General features: G+C 44.6%; 2 protein-coding genes across 2 annotated transcripts in view; one reads left to right on the top strand and one right to left on the bottom strand.

Annotated features, from left to right (window-relative positions):
* LOC115127049 (IgGFc-binding protein-like) overlaps positions 1-23,640 on the top strand; it is a 33,644-nt gene extending 10,004 nt beyond the window's left edge. Inside the window, 7 exon segments of the mRNA XM_065006628.1 lie at positions 155-351; positions 19,963-20,101; positions 20,249-20,577; positions 20,698-21,271; positions 21,416-22,017; positions 22,139-22,700; positions 22,890-23,640. Coding sequence (XP_064862700.1) covers positions 155-351; positions 19,963-20,101; positions 20,249-20,577; positions 20,698-21,271; positions 21,416-22,017; positions 22,139-22,700; positions 22,890-23,314 — 2,828 coding nt within the window. The 3' untranslated portion in view covers positions 23,315-23,640.
* Positions 7,447-14,654, bottom strand: LOC115135188 (uncharacterized). The gene is made up of 2 exons (XM_065008413.1): positions 8,134-14,654; positions 7,447-8,101 (listed from the first exon to the last, which is right to left on the bottom strand). The coding sequence occupies exon 1, from the start codon at positions 14,291-14,293 to the stop codon at positions 10,481-10,483; it is 3,813 nt and encodes a 1,270-aa protein (XP_064864485.1). The 5' UTR covers positions 14,294-14,654; the 3' UTR covers positions 7,447-8,101; positions 8,134-10,480.
* Positions 23,641-23,932: the final 292 nt, after the last annotated feature.

Raw genomic sequence — 23,932 nt, 5'->3', positions numbered from 1 at the left:
AATTTTGATATTGAAAGTTGATTTACCTTAACCTGGTTTATCTTAGTGTATAATATTTCTCTGACCTAATGCTCTGCTGAAAAACAATTGAAGCTGAAGCTGATTTAAGTTTTTTGATAACATGCATCTCCTCCCATTTCCATCTGTCCTCCAGCTCTGACGTGTCCAGCTAACAGTCACTATGAGTTGTGTGCCGACACCTGTTCTTCCACCTGTGACTCTCTCAGCGAGTCTCCCAAATGCCCACTATGCCAGGAGGGCTGCCAGTGTGATGACGGCTTTGTGTTTGATGGTGGCAAGTGTGTCCTACTGGAGAACTGTGGCTGTGTGGTTGATGGACACTATTACAAGGTGATTACTGATTTATTGACAAAAATTGCCATTTCATATCCCACAAATACAATAATATACTAAAGTCATTATTACAATAAGAGGCTGTTAGTATAATTTAATTATGACAATGTGCTTTCATCAATTGAAAGCCCTTAATCTATTTTATGAGTATTTGTAAGATTTCTTGTTTGCATAAAATAGACCTAGACCCGTCTTTAAATAATAGGTAATAGAATTTATTATTGGAGCGCGCTTCCACTCAAACACGTGCATTAGTTTAAATACAGATCATGACGTCATTTCACTGTCTTAACCGAAACCCCCCCCCTCTCGACAGGACAAAGTAAGGTGAAAAGTTCATTCTATCTTACTAACACACTCCCAGATAACTTTTGACGCCTCAACATTATCGATCACCACTGAACTGACAGGTTTAATTAACAGAAACCCTAGGAATGCACTCACTGCCTAATCTAAAAACCCCAGAGCTAAGTTTCAGGTTGGGTCAACCATAGGCTAACGACCTTATGTGTTTACACAGTCCACAACCCATTTGTTCCTGCCCAGTTGGAAATGGTGTTCATTAACATTCTATTCCTCCTTGTCCTGTCACACAATTTCTTCTTATGAACTCATATTGTTACTCAAACATACAGAGTATAAGTTTACCTAGACACAATTCTATTTAAAATGGGGATATTGTTTATTCATTTATCCATAATAAATCCAACAATCCACCCTGAAAATGACTAAACAATTCATACTTTCATTAAACACTAAAAAGAAACTTCAATGATATCCTAAAAGGAGACAACCAATACATGTATGTACATAATCAACTTTCATGACGTTCTATCCTACATCAGAATCTTAATTCTACTTATCAGGATTTTCTGTTAATCTTCATGAAAAAACACTGTCTATACATTGAAACAAGAAAACATCTAAATTTCCTAAACATCAAATATGGTCTCCTCGCGAGTGAAAGGATCCGGATTCTTCTATTACGTCCAAGCCATGTATTTTGTATTCCACTGGTCAGAGTTTAGGATTGGTCCATATATCTCCATCTGAAGGGTCATCGATTTCTCCAGAGTCCTGGAAATGATAACTTTCATACACGCAATCAACCACGCCCGTACAAAACTAACACAGTCACACAGGTGAAGGTAGCCCATAACACAGTAATCATTACATTTTTCCATCTTCCAAACAGACTCTCAACCCAATTAGGTTCCTGTAGGTTCATGCTCTACAACATCCGCAGAGTACGACCCTGCCTCACACAGGAAGCGGCGCAGGTCCTAATCCAGGCACTTGTCATCTCCCGTCTGGATTACTGCAACTCGCTGTTGGCTGGGCTCCCTGCCTGTGCCATTAAACCCCTACAACTCATCCAGAACGCCGCAGCCCGTCTGGTGTTCAACCTTCCCAAGTTCTCTCACATCACCCCACTCCTCCGCTCTCTCCACTGGCTTCCAGTTGAAGCTCGCATCCGCTACAAGACCATGGTGCTTGCCTACGGAGCTGTGAGGGGAACGGCACCTCAGTACCTCCAGGCTCTGATCAGGCCCTACACCCAAACAAGGGCACTGCGTTCATCCACCTCTGGCCTGCTCGCCTCCCTACCACTGAGGAAGTACAGTTCCCGCTCAGCCCAGTCAAAACTGTTCGCTGCTCTGGCCCCCCAATGGTGGAACAAACTCCCTCACGACGCCAGGACAGCGGAGTCAATCACCACCTTCCGGAGACACCTGAAACCCCACCTCTTTAAGGAATACCTAGGATAGGATAAAGTAATCCTTCTCACCCCCCTTAAAAGACCTAGATGCACTATTGTAAAGTGGCTGTTCCACTGGATGTCATAAGGTGAAAGCACCAATTTGTAAGTCGCTCTGGATAAGAGCGTCTGCTAAATGACTTAAATGTAAATGTAAATGTAATTAGTCAAAGAAGTATCCACCCCTGAGTTTATTTCCAACTCTTGAACTAGGGTGTGTAAACCAGACAAGGCCTTGGTCACTGATCCATCCTAACTGTATTTCCTGGAGTCAAACTACCTATACACTCCCACCCTCTTCAGCCAGCAAACATCCAAGACTATTCTATTCTGCCAAGTCATTCATTACATCTCTAAAATAATTGGTGAAGCGCTGTGGATTTTTAATAGATATAATTGATCCAATCCACATTCTCATTGAGAGTGGACCACCAAAAAATACTTGACTCTAATCCTGCCAGGATCTAATCTATAGCTTTGATCTCATCTGCCACCCTTGGAACCACGATGTTATTAATACAAACCCTATCATCAAAAGAACCAGTCGGAGTAATTATTTTCTCCCGTTTAGTCAACGCCATGAGTGTAAAAGGCATTCTCAAAATGTACCAGTACACATATCTCTGTTCAATTAGCCAGTAATACTCGGCCATCATGTCATTCTCCCACACATTCAACAGATGTGAGCCCTGAGCCTCCTTATCTTACTGAAATCCCCAGATCTCAACCAGTCTGCCAAATCACTCATCACCCCATCAGTAGTAATATTCTCTGTCACATTGCAGGTACTGACTTCCCCTACATATTTCCCATAAGCACTATACCGGGCCAGACAGTAATAATCTCCTCTTATCACTGTGAAAGGAGGAAGCCTAGATTTCAGAGGAACATGTGGATATAAATAGTGCAAATCCACACAACTGTTGTTATCTGGCTTTCCTGCTTTCATGAATAGCTTTACTATACAGGCTGTTCCCTTAGGTGAATAATTCCATTTCTGAACTATCCACACCGGCTCTTGGCTCTGGACAATTCCACAGGCAGTATCTGCTTTGTCCAGGACAATGCTTGTATTCTGCTGCCTATAGAGCAACCAGCTGCTCTAACTTTTTCTACCTGGAATGCACTAGGTTATCAACTGAAACCCTTACTTTCACTACACTCCATCTCCTTCCATGCTGGGTATGTAGATTTATGTAGCCTTCTCACATGATGTGAGCTATAACTTGTTTCCATGAACTACACAGAGACTTGCATATATGTCTTCCATAATAGCTACTCTTAGTCCTGTACTGCCAAGGAGTCAGACACCACTTGGTTTACATAGAACTCCACTGAGACATCCCTCCCCAGCCTACTCTCACTTCCTGTTTATCCAGATCAAGTGATCTCTTTTGCTTGGTTAATACTAATTTCTCCTTGTTTAACTATGTCAATATTACCCTCTGGCCTTCTCGGGTTCATGGTGTGGTATTAAGATCTCCTACCATACAGCACAGGATGGATAGATCACCTATAAAGCCCCACCCTCTTCCAGAAAACACATCATTAGCAAGAGTCAGACACATTTTCACTTCTATGAACAAGAACAGTGAGGAAAGGACAGGTAAGGTATTTTTCATTCGAGAGATGGCCCCCAGAATTCTGTTAATTCCAGTTCTCCTCTCGAACTCTGTTATTGTTCGACAGTGTCAATGTGTCCTACCCTCCCGCAGTGTGATATGAATCCGGGTAGTTCTTTCTGCTAGCTGTCACCAGGAGTCCTTGGTATGGTTCCCCCAACAGGCCTCAGGGACTGGATTGAGTGACTTCACCTGTAATTCACCTGTAGTGCATAAAATCTTGGACATACAGGTTTGGTTAACAAACAGTTTCTCATGTGTTCTATTATTAGCTAATATATATATATATTTTTTTTTTATCAGTTAATTATCCCGTAGGTCACATCCTATTCTAGAACACAATTTACCCATCCCCCCTTTGTTACCTGGCTCTGCCAGGGTAACAACCTTGCCTACTCTTAAACAATGACTTAGGTAAGATCAGTAAATTATCCTTATGTCTGACATCATCATGTAGGAGCCCCTTTCAATTCTCCACATGTCCAATTCTCCCTTAGGCGTCCATTCATGTCAATCCAGTACCAATTCCCTGTCAAGTTTCTTATCTACTTTTAAGAACTATCTGCGCTACTTATATATTTTCTTAAATATATATTTACCAATGTAAACCTTTTCTCTCATATCTCTCAAATACCACTAAGCTTCTAACTGTTTGACTTTATCTAAAATCATTGATTTTTAGAAAAAAACATGTCTATGAGTGGCAATCTCTAAAGTCCTTACATTTCCTTAATCAACCTATCTTAATCCTAACAATAATCCTAAATCATCACAGATGTCCTATATTCCTGTTAAATTTAATACTATTTAAAAAAAAAAACTCCTAATAGTCAAACAAATTCAAAACAAATGCTAATCATATCAAAATCCTTCCTACACTAACAAGCTCTTTCCTTCAGGGTATTCTATCTGACAATAACATGAATTTAATATATGTTGCAAAGTGTGGAATACCTTATCTACAGTAATTTATCACCCCTAAGAACTGAAACTTATTTTTCTATGTAATTCCCTGCCCTATTGGCTTAATATATCTCCTATCCAAACCTCAATGTATCCTATCTTCCCCTATTTATTCTCAATGATAAATAGGATTTTTTTTCTTTTTTCCCCCTCCGTTACAATACCAAATCATTAATAGCCCATTCAAAACCTTCACATCTAATATTGTAAATCGAAATCCTGAAACACTTTCTCTTCAGTGATTCAAACAATAATTCCAAACCCCTAACAAAAACTCAATTTATAATGAATTTACCTTAAAACTAGTAACTCAATATGACCACATTCATTATACCAATGACTCTCCCCTGAGGCTGATCAGACCTCAGAAGACAGTCATGATAAGGTCAATAAGTCAACCCACCCTTTTATAGTCAAGTTCTATACTACATTAGACATATTAAAGAACCCTTTATCCCTAAAATCTAAATTCACTTGTGTAATTTAAAACTCATAAAATAAAAACTCATAAAGTTCCATATTTGAGCGTGCCTCTTTAAAATACCTTTGCACCAAAAAAAATAGTCCTAACAAATGTTTTATGTGTATATATTTGCAAACCTTAATGATTAATCAAAACTTCCAGGCCTTTCCAATTTGGTCGTTTATGGCCTCATTCTCCCCAAAATTATAATCCCAGATATTTAATAAAAATATAACGTATTTTCCCTTGGCTCCTTCAACTAACATTTACATCTCAATAAAACAAAACACCATCTGCGTGTTCCTCAAAGAAAAACAACTTGCCCCTGTTACATATTTCTACGTATCAAGGGAAAAGCTCAAATAACCAAATTCAACCTAGCTAGTTTCCCGAAACATATACAATTATGTTTTACTATAGAGGTTGCTCTTCACCATTAATACCCTGACACTGTTCCACATAATGGAAACAGTGCTCAAATTCACTGGTGTTACTTAAACAATCAAACCAAGAATCAATAACCATCAGAATCCATTATCACGATGTTTTACGATTCAGACATTCAATCTCCCTTTCTCATGGCCTAATTACAGTCCAAATAAACGCCACAAATCAATGATACCCACCTAGCGAATCAGCTGCTAGTTTTTAGCATCTTTCCTGACGACTTACATACTCCTTTTAAAAATGTATTTCGACATTTTTATCAACTTCTGAAAAGTGACTCAACAATAATGCACGCATTTTCCTTCTAAAAGACACGACCCATTTTCTCCGTTACCCCCAGTCACGACATCATTTCCTCGCGAGTGATGTCATCAACAAGCGCTCAATCTTGACTCATATCGCAACGATTTTCAACTCATTGTAAATAATGGTTGGCTGTCTGCAACAACAGTATTTCGGGTTCGATAAACCAAACCTAATTTATCACATCTGTTGAATCCCGAATTAGAGTTTACAACATCAATCAACATCTCTCAATTCGCTAATTTTATAAAAACATTTCGATGGACACAAATCTATCGTAATTGTTCCCCCGTTATTATTCAAAATTAATTTGATTTAAGTTACTGTCTCGTCTTTGATTTAGCATTTTAATTACGACTCTATTCCCAATTTATTATTCCCAACAGATCATTTAGTGAACAGACATCGTCTTGCATCAAAATTAGCTCCGTTCTTATTTTAAGTTGAATGAATTAGTCTTTCAATTTGAACCAAACAAACTATTTAAAACGTTCAGTTTATATCTTATACCAATACTAGTGACTATAACTTTCTCTGTAAAACAATTAGTTTAATTACAACCAAAAACTCAGACATATATATAATTATTTTTTACACCTCAGCTGGGAACCGAACCCTAGACTGTAGGTTGTGAGACTGCTACGCTCCCCACTATATCACCAATGCTATGGAACTGAGATTCTCCGCAAATAGACCCAATTCACAGTTATCTGTATTTGTTACTCCGGCGTCTGAACAACAGAAAATAGCCCTAATTTAGACGCCCAAAGTTTTCCCTCAATTAGGATTCTCATTAATCTCGCTCCCTTCGTATCTGACCCTTCTTTTTCTTTTTCTTTACCCAATTGTCGCCTCTGACCTTTCCCTCAGTTAAACTACAATATTGGTGGTCTTTTGTAGGGAGTGTTACACTCCGGCGAAATGTTCAATTTCGTTATAATTAAAACATTTTCTCTTTTTCTCAACTTTATTCCTTTTTCTACCTCTATTATACCTCCCTCGGCTTCAGCAAGATTCACATATATGGGTGATAATCCCGCAGGTAGCTCCTGCAGCCGTATTCTCACCACCACTATTTCATCGACTAAATTACCTCTGTATTTTTGGCTTATTCGAGAAGGACCTAGTTTGATACCCTCACCTACACCCAATTGGTTAACCTTTTTTTTCATCTGCGGGAGCGGAGAGCAGCCCATCTTTGCTCCTTTTAGGCTCAGTACTTTTTTGCTTCTGAAAGCCAAACTCCGGCTGTGTATAACCCCTGTTTATCCATCAAAATCATATTTCTTTCTCCATTTTATACCGAAATCAATGTTTCTCTTGTCTTTCTGTTCCATATAACGCTCGTCTCCCGTTAGTTCCCTCTCCTCAGTATGTATTCTCCTTCCTGGAAACCTCATCTATAGTTGACTTTTGATTTGGACATTACATTTCAGCCGTATACAATTATAAGCTCATTATAAACTATTGTTCCTTGTGTTGATAATGGGATATGATAAAGGGTGAGTCGGTCAAGGATCGATGCAGACAAGGTGGTAGATTGTACGACAAGCGACAGGTTTATTTCAAAGTGGAGATATCTGGTACAGCGTATATACGGGCCCCTCTGTTAGCTCATCAGAGACTAGCAAAAAAGGCACTAGCTAACAATGGGTACAAGCTTCATATACAGAACAGAAAGTAGGTTGATATCTAGGAGATCGGATCTTCGGATTGGATCAGGCTGGGGTGTAGTCATCCGGCATTGGCTCTGTTGTCTGTCCGTCATCGTAGAATCCTGCCATGCCTGTTCTTGGTCGTCACACCCCGTTCAGCTGAAAAGGAGATCTGGTGTGTGCGCTATCTTCAGTCACACAATGTTCGGCTGGGAGGGAGATTATGTGTGTGTGTTAGTTTGTCTCTAAGTCTAGGCTTTCTGCCAATCTGTGGGTGTCTTATCTGGGTGTCCTCGGCAGCTATGTGTGTACTGTATGTGCGTCGTCCCTGTCTTCTGGGGTCAGTGTGTAAGAGCGTATGCGTCCCTATCTTCAGGGGAGTTGTGGCCGAACTGCCGGCTAGCACCTGTGGCTAGGAGTATCCTGTTGTGACAGTGTTCTGGATGATTACAGTGAGTGTGTGTGTGTGAGAGATATCCTGTATGGGGCCCAACCTGTTTTACTATGTGTCTCAGCTATAGTAGTGTAATGTCACCTACATAGGAATTAGCAGTAATGTAATGTCACCTACATAGGAATTAGCAGTCCTCTACAAATCCCTCTCTTCACGTCTCCCCAGAGACGTGACACAACCTAACTAGATTCTGATACAAAAGAAAACTTTTCCCAAAGGGGCTATGAAAAAGGCACAACATTAAAAAGAAATGGATGTATATGTATTACCACCATGTTCTCCTCTCAATCCCACTATGTACTAAGTTGGCTACCAGCCACCTAGGAACTTACAACCCTCATTTAACAGAGCGGAGAACAACAGCTCTAAATGAAAGTAAAAATGATATTCTACATAGGCCAACTATTTCCAGCCGGAAAAAGTTGTGATACCCTCTCTTCACATCTCCAAAGAGATGTGACACTCTCTAAAGGGTATTCTCCACCTCATCCTCAAACTCTGGCAGGTCATTAGCAAGCAGAGGATACATCTGGGAAGGGGAGGCAGGGTCAATAGCTTTAGAGATAACTCTAGTAGTAAGGGACCGGATACATGGAATGCAACAGCATCCACAGAGAACTAAGATGGCAGCAAACACTGAAATGGAGACTAAAATGGAGGAAACCAGGGTTTTATATTTACCAAACACACTCATCCAGGAGTCCCACATCGAGGAATCTATCCCTGAATGAGATTTTATTTTACCATTAATCGTCCGCAGACCCTCCAAAGCGGCCGACAAGCTACCATCCGAAGCTGTGTTATTGGGGATGAAAGTACAACACTGGTCACCAAACATAGAGCAAACGCCGCCCTTCTCAGAGAGTAACATATCAATGGCAATACGATTTTGGAAAGCCATCAGGCTGGTTGCAGCCAGTTGACCATGTACAGCTTCAAAACCAATTGCCTAGCCTTTGGATGTTGTAATGTATGTAATTAATACGATCAACATTTTTGTTTACTGTACACCACCAACAGAGGGATGATTCAAATCCTGCAGCTACCTGATCTACTAACTTATACTCATCAGGCACTCCCCTGGGGACTCCAATAGCGTCTATGTAGGTGGGGTCTCCACTAGATGGGGTGGTGGCTCGCCTGGCACGTCCCCAATATCCGGGGTTTACTCCCTGGATCCGCAGGACGAGGTCCTTGGCTCCTATAGGGTAGATAGAAACAGGCAACAAGAGAGTAACAAGTGCACAGCGTCCAGTACTGTTGGAAGGTAACTTATCAAACAGGACAGTACTACCACACCACCACCACACATCTGCTCTGGATTTTGCCGTAAAACTACCCTTAATATTAACTGTATCCAGACACCAATCTGCAGGAACCCATCCCACTTTAGTTCCTCCTCCCGTCATATTGACACAAGTAAAATTTGCCCTTGCTACCTGGTTGGAAAACACTGGTTTCCTATCGGTGAATTTAGTGACTGGATAGACACCATCCCAGGCAGTACAATTATCTCTGGGGTTATCAGTTGTCATAAGTGGGATTAGGCATGCTCGAGTCACCACTGCTGGGACAATTCGAAGCAATGGACGAGCTCCCATGCACACCACACAACTCTGTCTGGTGGTATTTGCAGCTTCCTCTGTCAACAGTAGCCAATTATTGGAAAAACCTGAGACCCCTGTGGCTGTCAATATTACATCATCCGGACTTTTAAGCCTGGATATTGTCTCCACCGGGCCAAACAGTGAGAATATAGGTGACCCTTTTACGGGTGCGTTCATGTCATTCCTTACTGTAACCGAAGACGGTTTAGGATTCTTAGTCAAACAAATTCGCCACAGCCAATATCTGGTCCCGGAATTCCATGGGGCCAGTATGAAATCATAACACATTAAAGGCTGGTCCCCTGGTCTAACGGTAAGTTTCAGTCCCGTTTTTGTCTTAGTTAAAGTCAGTCGCTTCCGCCATTCCAATGCCCTCTTGTTTGTCGTCCAGTCTTCCCACCCATTAATTGTCTCCCCCACTAAATTCTTCCAAGACCAATCGCAAACCTTTCCTAATGTCATATATCAGACATATCCAGCAGCCCAGAGGGCACTGGTTCCTACCCCGTTCCTAGGGCCCCCTAAGGTCCCCCAAGGGATGTCAATGATACTAGTTGCATTGAAGGGCACACAAACAGTCGTACTGCGCACGTCGTTGGCCCTGCAATCAGTTGTAGGGGTGGTGGAGCGTTTCGTGTGCAAATGATTGGTCAGTTCTATATGTGTCATGGATGTGGTCAGGTTGGGTGACCCATTAGAGGGTCCTATGTCTGCTTGTAATGTAGGTGTATGATGCTCTAATACTCACAGGAGAATCCCCATGGAAACTCCTGTGACCATTATAAAAATAACAAACACGGGGCCCGATATTCCCAATCTCTTCCAGGGATAGCCCCTATCTCTGGAAGGCCGGTTAGTTGGTGAGCTGGGGAGTTGCTCCCACATCCTTACCAACTAAGGGTTCTGTGGTTGGAATCAAATTTAGGTCGCTCAAATCGACCCTGACTTCAGTTAAAGTTCTGGAAGGAGTCGGTGCTGGTGTACAATGAGTCAAGTGGTGCCAAGGTGCGCCCGATTTACCTTTGACCTGGACTGAGTGTGAAGTAACCTCCTTCACTTCGTACGGTCCAGTCCACCTGGGATCCGCCCACTTTCTTTTGTGGACCTTGATCCTTACCCAATCGCCGACCTTTACCCTTGGCTGCTCTGGATCTCCCGTCAGCTCCCCCTCATGGACTCTGTGTATCTGTTTGGAGAGAGCTGCAGACAGTTCCGTCAATTTTCTCACATAGTCAGTCATACCTATCTGGTGTACATCAAGAGGGGGCATATGACCTCCCTCTCTTGGTGGACCTGGCATTACTCTTCCTGTCATTATCTCGTGGGGTGAAAGATGAGTCCCTGCCCCTGGTGATGACCTCATGGCCATCAACGCCAGTGGCAGGGCCTCCACCCATGTCAGTTTTGTACCAGCACACACTTTGGCTATCTTACACTTAAGAGATTGGTTGCAGCGCTCCACAAGGCCTTGGGCCTGCGGCTTATACACGGAACCAAACTTGTGTATAATGCCGAACCTCTCCTCCACCTGTCTCAGGTGTTTGTTTGCGAAGTGGGACCCATTGTCGCTTCGGATTTGTCTAGGGACCCCATATCTAGGTATTAGTTCTGACTGCAGCCACTTAATGACCGTCTTCCCATCCTCCTTAGCTGTTGGAATTGCTTCTACCCATCTAGAGAATCTGTCTACCATCACTAGCAAATATCTCTTCCCGTACTTTACATTGTCCTCTCCCATGTCGGTATAGTCTATACTGATGTCTTGGAAACATGCGTTTGGCACCGGGTAGGCTCCCATTGGGGTTTGGTAAGGCTTCTTTGGATTGTAGCTCCCACATATGTTGCATTCGTCACAGAATAGATCTGTCATGTCCTTCATGTGGGGGTGCCACCATATGTACGAAACCTTCTGGAGAGTCCTGAGTTTTCCTTCGTGGGTGAGTCCGTGGGCTTCCCTTATCAGTTCTGGACAGAGATTTGCTGGAGCCACCAGTCGGCCATCATGGCATCTCCATATTCCGTCTGGTCCTTTAGAGCCTCCCTTCTGTGTCCAAACCGAATGTTCATAAGGGCCTGCCTCTTCCTGTAGTTCTAGTATGTGTTGGTTTGTCAGTTCAGTCCTTGCTGGTTCTATCCTGAGCACCATCTGTCGGGGGCTGTAGCCTCCTGCGGTCTTGGCTGCCAAGTCTGCGGCATCATTTCCATGATTGATTCTGCTGGTCAGTTTTTGGTGGCCTTTGCATTTCATTATGGCCACTGTCTTTGGTAAGGATACGGCATGTATCAGACGTTCCATCTGGGCTCTGTGCTTAATGGGTAGGTTACCTGTGGTGGTAAAGTTGCGCCTAACCCATTGTGGTCCATCTATGTGCACGGCTCCGTGTGCGTATGCCGAGTCCGTGTAAATGTTTACAGTTTTACCTTCGGCTTTCTCTAGAGCTTGAGTCAGACCCACAATTTCCGCAAGTTGTGCTGATGCTGGCTGGGGGACAATTCCTGATTCCAACGTGACATGTGTTTTGTCATGCAGCTGTTGTACGACTGCATAGGCAGCTATGTTTCCTGTGTCTCCCTTGTAGCAACATCCGTCTGTGTACAGCCATAGGTCTGGTGATGTCAATGGTTCATTTTCCAGGTCTGGTCTCAATTTGAGCTCTTGTGCTGCCCTCTCTTGGCAGGAGTGTGCTAGGCCCTCCTCTGTGTTGAGGGCATCTGCCATGTTCTTGTCGGTGTTCACAAAGGTGATGTGTGACTGGGTGCATTTGTTCTGGATTTTGTTTTTTCTGTCTGCACTGAAAGTGAATTCTTTGCTGATGAGGTATGCTGCCACCCCATGGTGGGTGTGTATTTGCATCTTGTGGCACATTACCAGGTGTGCTGTCTTCTCAATAGCCTTGGCTACCGCTGCTACGTATCTGGAACAGGTGGTCTGTCCTGTTTCAATGTGGTCCAGTTTTGAAGAGTGGTACATAAGTACTCTTCTCTCCCCCTCATGTTTCTGAAAAAGGACGGCTGATGCAAAGCCTTCCTTCTCAGAAACATCCAAGTGAAATGTCTTTGTGTAGTCTGGTGCAGTGAGGGCAGCCGCAACAGACAGGTCAGTTTTCAATAGGCCAAACGCCTTTGAAGCTTCAGGAGTCCATGTCAGTGAAGCCTGTAGGTTTCTTGGGCCTACTTCCCGAACAATTTCTCTCAGGGGTTCAGTTCTTTCAGTATAGTCCGGAATGTGAGTACGGCTGTACCCCGTCAACCCCAAGAATGAGAGCATTCCTGAGACCGTAATGGGTCTGGGGTGGTGTAAAATTGAGTCACGGTGTGATTTTGAGAGGCCTGCCCCCTCGCTTGAGATTTCCCTTCCCAGGAACAGAACGGTTCGTCTGCATGATTGGACTTTTGACATCTTGACTTTGTAGCCTTTGACCGCCAGAAAGTCTAACAGGGTTTTAGTCATTTCTAGACAGAGGTCTGAGGTGGGAGCCCCCAGCAACAGGTCGTCTACGTATTGTATGAGTATCACTCCATCTGGGATTTTCAGTTCCGCCAGATGAGTCTTCAGAATATGATTGAAAATTCCAGGGGAAGAAGTGTAGCCTTGGGGAAGTACGGAATAAGTAAATTGCTGATTCTCGTAGGTAAAGGCAAACAGCGGCTGGGAAGCCTCATCCAATGGGATGCTGAAAAAGGCATTGGCCAAGTCCACCACGGTGAAATACTGATGATTTGGTGACAGGTTGCTCAGAGTGATGTGTGGATCGGGAACTGGGAGATCGATAGGTGTGGTAACTTCATTTACCGCTCGGAAATCCTGTACCATCCGGTATGTTTCTCCATCTGCCTTCAGAACCGGCAGTATGGGGGTGTTCCAGGGTGATAAAGTCCTGTATATGCACCCAGCTCCCAGGAGGCCTTCGATAGTGGGTCTGATCCCCTCTGTCTGTTCATGCTTCAGTCGATATTGGTTTCGAAATATTGGTACTTGTTCCAGATTGGTTAGGGTAATGCGCACTGGTTGGACCTGTAACTTTCCGACGTCAAATGGCGTGGTTGTCCATATTGCCTTGTCTATGGAATCCAAGACAGCAGGGGAGGAAGGGTGATCAGAGTAGGGTTTTCCGTGGTGCCTGGGGAGAGTGAGACGCTCAGGCTGGCACCGTTCTTCCGTGTCCACCATAGTCAGACGCCACATATTTTCGGTGGTTGCTTTCAACAGGCCAGGCATATGAGTCGCTTCCCAAATGAGTTTCGAGGCCCTTTTTATCATTGGACCCAGACTTCGGGCCTCATGACCATTCCCTACTGCGAGGGTCACGTGTGGAGAAGAGTCGGGTCCCAGTTGATACCAAGGTTTAATATGGTGTGGGAGTATGACTGGGGCTGCCACCCCCTCTGGGCCGCACACAATGGTGAGGCACCGTATGTCTGGGGTAAGATGCATCATGTTTTCATCCCAGTCTTGAGTATAAGGCGTGTCTTCGTCGTCAGTGACGTTGAGGGTGCAGTGCAACTCTGCCTGTGGTGTCTTGTATGGATGAAAGGTGTATATTAGCTTCCTCCATTGGTTAAATTGAAATTGGATGGCAGGAGTTCCAGGTCCAGTTGGTAGGCATTTGAGCCAGTAAACCTCCTGTGTGGTAGATAGAGCAGGTGCGGGCAGAATTGGGAGCATCAGGATTCGGGCCCTTGGCGGTGGATCGAGCGAAACCTCCACATCTGATTCAGTTAGGTAGATTGCGCATCCTAATTTACAGAGTAGGTCTCGACCTAGTAGGTTGATTGGGCAATTTGGACAATATAGGAATTGGTGTTTCAAACTGGAAGGGCCCCACTGGAATAATAGTGGAGTGGTTTTGTATTGATCTTCAGGATTTCCTGAAACCCCCACCACCTTTACCTTGTCTGAAGAGAGGGGTTGATGAGAATTGATGGTGGAGTATGTGCATCCAGTGTCTACAAGGAACCTGTGGGTGACCCCTTGTACTACACATGTAATAGTGGGTTCCGTGTGGACAGGGAATTGTTGGCCATCTAACCCGACTGGTGGTGGTGGGCAGCCTCATTCCCATGGGGGTATCCCTCGGACATCCCCTGGAAGGTGGGACCGGTAGGAGGCGCTGTATTGTAGGCTGGTTGATATCCCTGGGCAGGGGCTGGTGGATATCCCTGGTATCTTGGGGCCCCTCTTCCCCGTTGTCCACCTCTCCTCCCCCTGTTTGCCAAGTATGCCTGGCGCTGCTGTGAGAGGGGAGCGGGGCAAACCCTGGCATAATGCCCTTCTTGGTTACAGTTGTAGCAATTTCTACTAGCTTGCGGTGGTCCCCCCCATGTCGGTCCAGGTGGGTTGGAAAATCCAGGCTGGGTGTAACCCGCATATCCGTAGTTGGCTCCTGGATTTGGAGGGGCGGCGTATACGACCGGTGCCTGCGCGAGGGTTGGTGGTGCTGGAGCGGCCACCAACATCTGGTTCATGGTCTGAGTCACAATCTTAGCTATATCAGTGGGTTCCTCCGCCACCATTTGCTTTTTAGGCTTAGCAGTCTTTTGGGCCTCATTCAATTGTAATTTGAGCAACTGGAGTTGCAGCGACTGAACTTGTGAATCAGCCGTGCCTTTGTCTTTGTTGTATTGAGAGATGTGATGGTGGACATGGGAGTTGAATTGAGCAGTTGGCAAGGCCATCAACCCCACTGTGGCCCTTAGCTTGCTTTTCACCTCTGTCGGCGTCCCATTCACCACCATCTCCTTCCACATACTTAGAGTGGTTCCGCTCTGGTCATGGGGTTCTATGTGGACTGATCTCCAGGTGGTCTTGGCCCTGTCCAGGTATTGAGCTGCCTGCTCCCCGTCTTCCATGGTGAAAGAGGTGAGGGTTGCATAATTTTTCTCGGTGGGATATGCCCTTCTTAGCTCGCTCCACAGTGCTGCTCTGTATTTCTCAGGTTCTGTTGCTGACCCACATGTTCCCAGTCCTGCTGTGTTTATTAGGGCATTCATGGCCGTGTAGTCGGTTGACCTAGCCAATAAGGCCTTCATGTCCCCCAAGGCAAGCCGGAACCCGGAAGTTAGGGACTGAAGCTGAAGCAGCCAGGCTGAGGCACCCCCATGTAAGCTCGGTCTATGATGCTTTACTGCCATTTCAACTGGAGCTGTTCCATCAGGGTCGTCAAATCTTGCATCTTCCAGGCAACGTATTCCTCTCGGTGCGTTGTGTCGTCCATCCTGAGTGGCATTTGATAAAACCCACGTCGTCTTTGGGCTTCTTCTTCCCTTTCTCTCTTTTGTTGGTCTATGATGCGCTGCGACCGTCTTACTGCCATTTCAACGGGGGTTGCTTTTCCTTTAAAAACACCTTGTATCAGGACTCTTCACCCGTTTCTTCTGCGACTTCTTCTATGAGTTTAAGTTGGCTTGTTGCCTCCCACATGCCTGCAGCCGTGAGGGGAACGTCTTCCTCTGTCTCCTCTTGTAGTTCCATATCATTTTCCCCCTGTTCTTCCGGGTCACTGAAGGTCATTAAATTTTCTTGTTGTCGGCGGCCACTTGTGAAGTACTCATCAAGAATATTGCTTCTTGGTTCCCCTCTATGTTCTCTGTACACAGTGGATGTGCAGGAGGTGGGGGTACCCCTCCCCCTCTAACTTCAAGCTGCTCCCGTTGCCCCATGCTCCATCTATGGATGGATTTCTCGTGTGGCCACTGGGGTGGCGCTGTTCTCGCATAGATCGAGGGGCATGCATGTCAGATGGGCCTGGTGTGCACATTTGTGCACACCCTGGTGTGGAGTAGGCCTGTGGGCCAGGTTTTAATTCTTCACACTCCAGGTGGCCCCCTTTGATCAACGTATCCCCACGGAGTACTCCTTCTTTCACAATGAACACAGGGGCCTGTGTTACCGCGGGCCCGGCCCTTCTCCTTTCTTCAGTATAGGGTGGAGGCAAATTTGTCAGGACTGGGTAAAGCTGTTGGGTTGTTGAGGGCACAGGTGTTGGTGGGGCAGAGGGAGATGGGTTTGGCGCCATCTCCTGGTGGTGGCTTGTCTGTGCATCTGCCCCTTGTGAGGGAATGGCCAGGGCAGAGGGAGATGGATTTGGCGCCATCTCCTGGTGGTGGGGTCTGTGCATCTGCCCCTTGTGAGGGCCCACCCCCATCATTTCAGGATTTTTGTTCAGTATTGCTCTCCGCGCTTCTTCGATGGCCCAAGTTCATATCTTTAGTTCCGCTTCTGCTCTTTCTCTCTGTTTGGTCCCTTGGCTTTTAAATACATGGCCCTTGTTTCTTTCTACTTCCATGTCTCTTGTCTCCTGCAACGTCTCTCTCAATCCACATTCCATTGTTTTCAGCTGGGCTATGGTTGGCAGCCCCCCTCCTAGATAACCTGCTTGAGTCCATTTTAACTTTAATCCCTCCCAAACCTTCTTTATAGACTTCCATTGTTCCTTTCCCCCTGATCTATATTCCATCTTTTTGTCTAGGAACTCATTAAATTTCAGCTTAGGAGTATGGGGAGTCGCCATTGTGAATTTACTTTAATCGGAATTCAATTTAAATCAATTGGAATTTAATCGGATTTTTAATCGTGATTCTCAGAGACTATCTGAATATAATTAGCATATACTTCGCCCGACGTTGATTAATACCTATGATGTATTCGAGGAGACGCTATAGCTCGTATTCTGCCTTATCTCAGAGCTTCTCCTTAGTATATTTTAGTTAGAGAAAAAGAATGGGTTGGTGTAGCAATTGTGGAGCGCGCAACCAAAAGGATCAAATTGACTATTTATTCCCAATATTGAATATTACATTCAGATCTTGTTTCAATTATACATCAGTCATTTAGTTCCTGATTATGCATTTAACACAGAAGTCATAGGTGCATATAACATAGAAGTTTCGGATTTAACAAATAACCCCTTATTGAATTCTCTCTCTCTCTCTCTATCTAACCACCAACAATCTTAATGGAAACAATTACAAGCACATTGCATTTTAATATAAACAGTTACAAATAGACAAAACAAGACAAAACAACACGTTATATCTCTGACCCCTGAAAGCCGATCCTTATCAGCGAATCTCTTATCAGACTGGCCTAGACCGGGCCGCAGGACAAAATTACAATTTGTCCCCCTCGGCGCCAGGTTTAATGAATAGTAGTTAACTATCCCCTACTGATCTCTATTCCTGATCCATATCGAGCTGACCCCTATCAGAGTTATTACACATGTCCGATCCTTATCAGAGAATCTCTTATCAGACTGGCCTAGACCGGGCCACAGGACAAAATTACAATTTGTCCCCCTCGGCGCCAGGTTTAATGAATAGTAGTTAACTATCCCCTACTGATCTCTATTCCTGATCCCTATCGAGACTATCCTAGGCCTTAAAGTGATCTCTCATCATTGAAAGCTATCAGACTGTGCTGACCCCCTACTGATATCTCATCAATGATTTAGATCACCCGGTCGTCACCGGTTTGTCACCACATATATTCACTTTACTGTACTTTCAACTTGTCAGCAAATTATAAATTTACACAAGAATTCATACTCACTCGGTAATACTGATCAAAATTTAGGCAGACTATACGACAATATGCAAAGTTTGATTTAACAGGTTTTGCTTACCTTGTTTGTGGTGCACCGTGAGATCAGTTTCCCGAGTTGAGCAGAATTGTTGTCCTCCCCTGAATTCCTTCACCTCTGTCCTCCGTGAATCGTCCTTTCACCCCCTCGCCCTCTCACACCCAAATCAACTCACTTTGATGGATCGTTATTAAACCATCCTCTGCTACCATTTCTGTTGATAATGGGATATGATAAAGGGTGAGTCGGTCAAGGATCGATGCAGACAAGGTGGTAGATTGTACGACAAGCGACAGGTTTATTTCAAAGTGGAGATATCTGGTACAGCGTATATACGGGCCCCTCTGTTAGCTCATCAGAGACTAGCAAAAAGGCACTAGCTAACAATGGGTACAAGCTTCATATACAGAACAGAAAGTAGGTTGATATCTAGGAGATCGGATCTTCGGATTGGATCAGGCTGGGGTGTAGTCATCCGGCATTGGCTCTGTTGTCTGTCCGTCATCGTAGAATCCTGCCATGCCTGTTCTTGGTCGTCACACCCCGTTCAGCTGAAAAGGAGATCTGGTGTGTGCGCTATCTTCAGTCACACAATGTTCGGCTGGGAGGGAGATTATGTGTGTGTGTTAGTTTGTCTCTAAGTCTAGGCTTTCTGCCAATCTGTGGGTGTCTTATCTGGGTGTCCTCGGCAGCTATGTGTGTACTGTATGTGCGTCGTCCCTGTCTTCTGGGGTCAGTGTGTAAGAGCGTATGCGTCCCTATCTTCAGGGGAGTTGTGGCCGAACTGCCGGCTAGCACCTGTGGCTAGGAGTATCCTGTTGTGACAGTGTTCTGGATGATTACAGTGAGTGTGTGTGTGTGAGAGATATCCTGTATGGGGCCCAACCTGTTTTACTATGTGTCTCAGCTATAGTAGTGTAATGTCACCTACATAGGAATTAGCAGTAATGTAATGTCACCTACATAGGAATTAGCAGTCCTCTACACTTGGGACTTTCAACGTTAATTAATATCTCACATCTCACTACTCTAGAATTAGCTTCCCTCTCCTCCCTTGGATATTAATCTCTTTCAGTATTGAATGGGTTCAATGATTATGTTCGCCTAGATTTGCCCTGCCTTCTCACCAAGCCTAATTTATCCTCACCTGTTTTAATATATCTATCTGCGACGACAGAGAAGTATTTGGAATCCGCTCGAAGGACCAATTGTTAGTATAATTTAATTATGACAATGTGCTTTCATAAATTGAAAGCCCTTCATCTATTTTATGAGTATTTGTAAGATTTCTTGTTTGCATAAAATAGACGCAGACCAGTCTTTAAATAATAGGTAATAGAATTTATTCTCGGAGCGCGCTTCCACTCAAACACGTGCATTAGTTTAAATACAGATCATGACGTCATTTCACTGTCTTAACCGAACCCCCCCCCTCTCGACAGGACAAAGTAAGGTGAAAAGTTCATTCTATCTTATTAACACACTCCCAGATAACTTTTGACCCCTCAACATTATCGATCACCACTGAACTGACAGGTTTAATTAACAGAAACCCTAGGAATGCACTCACTGCCTAATCTTTATTCATTTATCCATAATAAATCCAACAGAGGCCTATATCTGTTCTATTCTAAATGCAAAAATATATAATCAATCTCTATTCTTGGTCAATATTTATTGTTTTACAATCATCCTATGGTTTCCACCATAGTATAAACACTCAATGATATCACTGACATGTTTTGCTGGTTTTCAGTCTGGCCAGTCTGTGAGGCTTGGCAACTGTTCTGAGACCTGCAGCTGTGCAGCAGGAGTATTCACTTGCAAGAACTCACAGTGCAAAGAGGGTCAGAAATGTGCGTTGAAGAATGGAGTCATGGACTGCTACAGTACAGGTAAAAAAACATGAATAATAATGCTACCAAACAGACATGGCTTTGTGTTAGTACATTTGGATGTGGAATTATGGACTTTGTTGATGTTTCTATTTTGATATTGCAATGAGCAAGATATGTTAACATCTCTAATACCCATTTTGTTAGACCCCTGTGAGGATACTGAATGCCGTGAGAAGGAAAACTGTGTTGTGAAGAACAATAAGGCGGTATGTGTGGCCCAGTCCAAGGCCTACTGCTGGGCGTTCGGTGACCCTCATTACAGCACATTCGACGGCCAGCAATTCTCCTTCATGGGCACCTGCTCCTACATTCTGGTGAATACGACCGGCAAAGATCCCACCCTGCCTCAGTTCAGCATCCTGACCAAGAACGAGCTGCGCGGCAACTCCGAGGGCTCCTTCGTCAAGTCAGCCAACATAGACCTGAGTGGTCACAGGATCACCATTCTCAGTGGCCAAAGAGGGACAGTGGAGGTGGGTGGCTTCCAGTTATACGTGAGACAGATTTTCCATGTTGAAGTTGAATGTAAGAATCCTCTATGCTCCCCATCTGCTTTAAGTCCTCTTTAAATCCTCATCTCTCTATCTTCTCAGATTGATGGCATTAGGTCTGCCCTCCCTTTGAGTTTGGAGTCTGACAGCATCAGAATCACAGAGTCTGGTATTCGAGGGACCATCCAGTCAGCTGTTGGCCTGGAGATAACTTTTGACTGGACCAGCCTCTTCATGGTGACCATCAGCAGCAGTTACTACAACAACCTCGGTGGCATCTGTGGCAACTACAATGGTAACAAAGCAGATGACTTCACCACTCCCACAGGTGTGCTTTCATCAAATACCACGGCGTGGGTGGCATCCTGGAGTGTTGCCGACGGTGACCCATTCTGCTGGCACGTCTGTAACAGCAACTGCCCCACGTGCTCAGATGCAGACCGGGCACTTTACACTGGACCACAGTACTGTGGTTTGATGACAGACAGAGGGGGCCCATTTGAACAGTGTCATAAGAATGTGCCGGTGAAGGAGTTTGCCTCAAACTGCCTCTATGATGTGTGTCTGAATGAGGGTCGACAGGAGGTGTTGTGTGAGGCCTTGGCTAACTACGTGGCCGAATGTCAGCAGGCTGGGGCTGTTGTCTCACCACTGTGGAGAAAGGCCTCCAACTGCCGTAAGTTCTCAGCTATAACAAAACATCACATTTAGGAACTCAAACATCCTCAAATGTGTATAATGACACGATAGACCAACTTGTGCATTTGCAGAATGTATTTGGACTACATTTGTGATGTTTGTTTATTCTTAACTCGAACAGCCCTGGACTGCCCATACCACAGCCACTATGAGCTATGTGGCACTGCCTGCCCTGCTACCTGTGCCGATCTCAATGTCCCAGAGATCTGTTCCAAAGTCTGTGTGGAAGGCTGCCAGTGCGACAAGGGTTACGTGCTCAGCGGTGAACACTGTGTCGTCAAGGAGACAGGGTGTGGCTGTACACACAATGACCACTACTACCTGCCCGAAGAAACCTTCTGGGAGGGCAACACATGTCAGAGTAAGTGTGTGTGCGACGGAGCCACACAGAAGGTGGTGTGTATGCCTAGGAAGTGCAAGGTTAGTGAGCACTGTGCAGTGGTCAATGGGGTTCAGGACTGCTACCCCCTCAGCTTCAAGACCTGCTCAGCACAGGGGGACCCCCACTTCCGCACCTTTGATGGGAAGCGCTTCGACTTCCAGGGAAACTGTATCTACAAGCTGGCGGGGGTCTGCTCCAACGATCCCGATCTGGAGAGCTTTGAGGTGACTCTGGAGAACAACAACAGGGGCAGCACCAGAGTCTCCTACGCCAAGGTGGTGACTGTCATTGTGTTGGGAAGTAGTTACACCGTCACAGGTGATTATCACAGCAAAGTCCTGGTGAGTAATACAGGTCCTTTACTAGTTGTTGTTATTAACTATTTTGTATAATACATTGTTTTGAAGAAAAAAATCGCTCTTATGGAAATCCACTCTCTTTTTTCACTGGACTGTATTTTAGGTGGACGATGTCCTGACACCTCTGCCATACTACTCCAACAACACTGAGGTTCAGATCTACAGAAACAGACGTTTTGCTGTTCTGGAGACTCATTTCGGTCTCAAGGTCTCCTTCGACTGGTCCAGCAATGTGAGGGTGAAGGTCCCGAGCACCTACCAGAACGCCATCTGTGGTCTCTGTGGCAACTTCAATGACAACCCTGATGACGACCTGCTTCTGTCCAACGGGAAAAAGCCCATGAGTCCCAAGGAGTTTGGAAACAGTTACTGGGTAGCTGACGTACCGGGCTGCTCCCACGAGTGCAAAGATTGTGCCGTTGTAGACATCCCCCTTATAAAGCCCAAATATGTCAGTGCCTGTGATGTCATTGTGGATAAGAGTGGTCCCCTCAGAGACTGCATTGGTAGAGTGGACTCTGATGAGTACAAAGAAGACTGCATCTATGACATGATCCTCAACAATGGCCTACTGACGGCAGCCTGTGACATCATCACCAACTATGTGGAAGAGTGTCAGGAGAAGGGAGGGAAAATTGGTGCCTGGAGGAGTAAAGACTTCTGCCGTAAGTTCTCTGATTTTGTATCACTAATCTTCAGGTTTATGATGAGTCGCAATTCATAAATTCTTTAAAACAGGAATCTGACAGTAAAATAAGACTGCAAATTCTAAACCCTACATTTTAAATGAAATCCTGAAACTTTAAAATTGTAACTGATTCCACAGACCTCTCTTTCTCCCTGTGTGTTTTCAGACCTCCCCTGTCCAGAGAACAGTGTCTACAGCCTCTCGGCCTCCGGGTGCCCGGCCACATGCTATTCCATGACCTCCGCCCCAGGATGCACCACTCCTCCAGGGGAGGGCTGTCAATGCAAACCTGGTTTCCTGCTGAGTGATGACAAGTGTGTCCACATGAAGAACTGTGGCTGTCACCACAAGGGTCGCTACTTTGTGTCCGGCGAGGTCTTCTACAAGGAGAACTGCCACCACCGCTGCAGCTGTAACTCCGGCGAGATGGCCTGTGAGGTGGCGCCCTGCGGTCCGAAGACCACGTGTGCGGTGGTGAAGGGGGTCAGGGGCTGTTACATTATCAGCAGCAAAGATTCAAACAACCAGTCATGGATCGAAAAACTTCTTAACAAATATGTTAAACATGTACATATCAAGTTTGGAGGCTAGAACATTTACATTTTCAAATAAGATCTCATGGCTCTAAAATATCATTTAAAAACGTTATTTTCATGTCCAGGTTGTAGGCTAAAGCATTTCAACATAAAATCGCAAAATTACCTTAATATTACCTTCTGTATGTGATAACATATTCCGAACCATATAATGTTGTGAGGGATTGAGTATTCATGCATGGAATTGTTATTGAACTGTATTCATTATAATCCAAATAGAATACCATACTTGTGTACTACTAAAACTGAGATTATCTCTGTATGCGTGTATCTGTTTCTATCCTTTACAACTTTCAAAAGCCTAATGATAAACATATTGCAGCAAAATGAGTCTGTGTCATCTGTTTATCCAGCATTTAGTAGTAATGGTGGAATTACTACAGTTTTGGTTTAATCAGATAACTCAAAACCTCTCAAGTAATTAATTCAAACAAAATGGTTGAGTATATTAATCTTGTATATGCCATGCCATATTATATACTGCCCCTGCCCACTGGGCACAGATGTCAGTTCAACTACTAGTTTTGAATTATTACTTGCGAGTTGTCAACTGATGTGAATTCAACATGAAATCAACAACACGTCACCATGTCGTTGGATTTAGGTTAAAAGT

Source organism: Oncorhynchus nerka, linkage group LG3 (genome assembly GCF_034236695.1).
Source record: "Oncorhynchus nerka isolate Pitt River linkage group LG3, Oner_Uvic_2.0, whole genome shotgun sequence".
Lineage (NCBI taxonomy): Eukaryota > Metazoa > Chordata > Actinopteri > Salmoniformes > Salmonidae > Oncorhynchus > Oncorhynchus nerka.
This window is presented reverse-complemented; position numbering and strand designations above follow the sequence as displayed.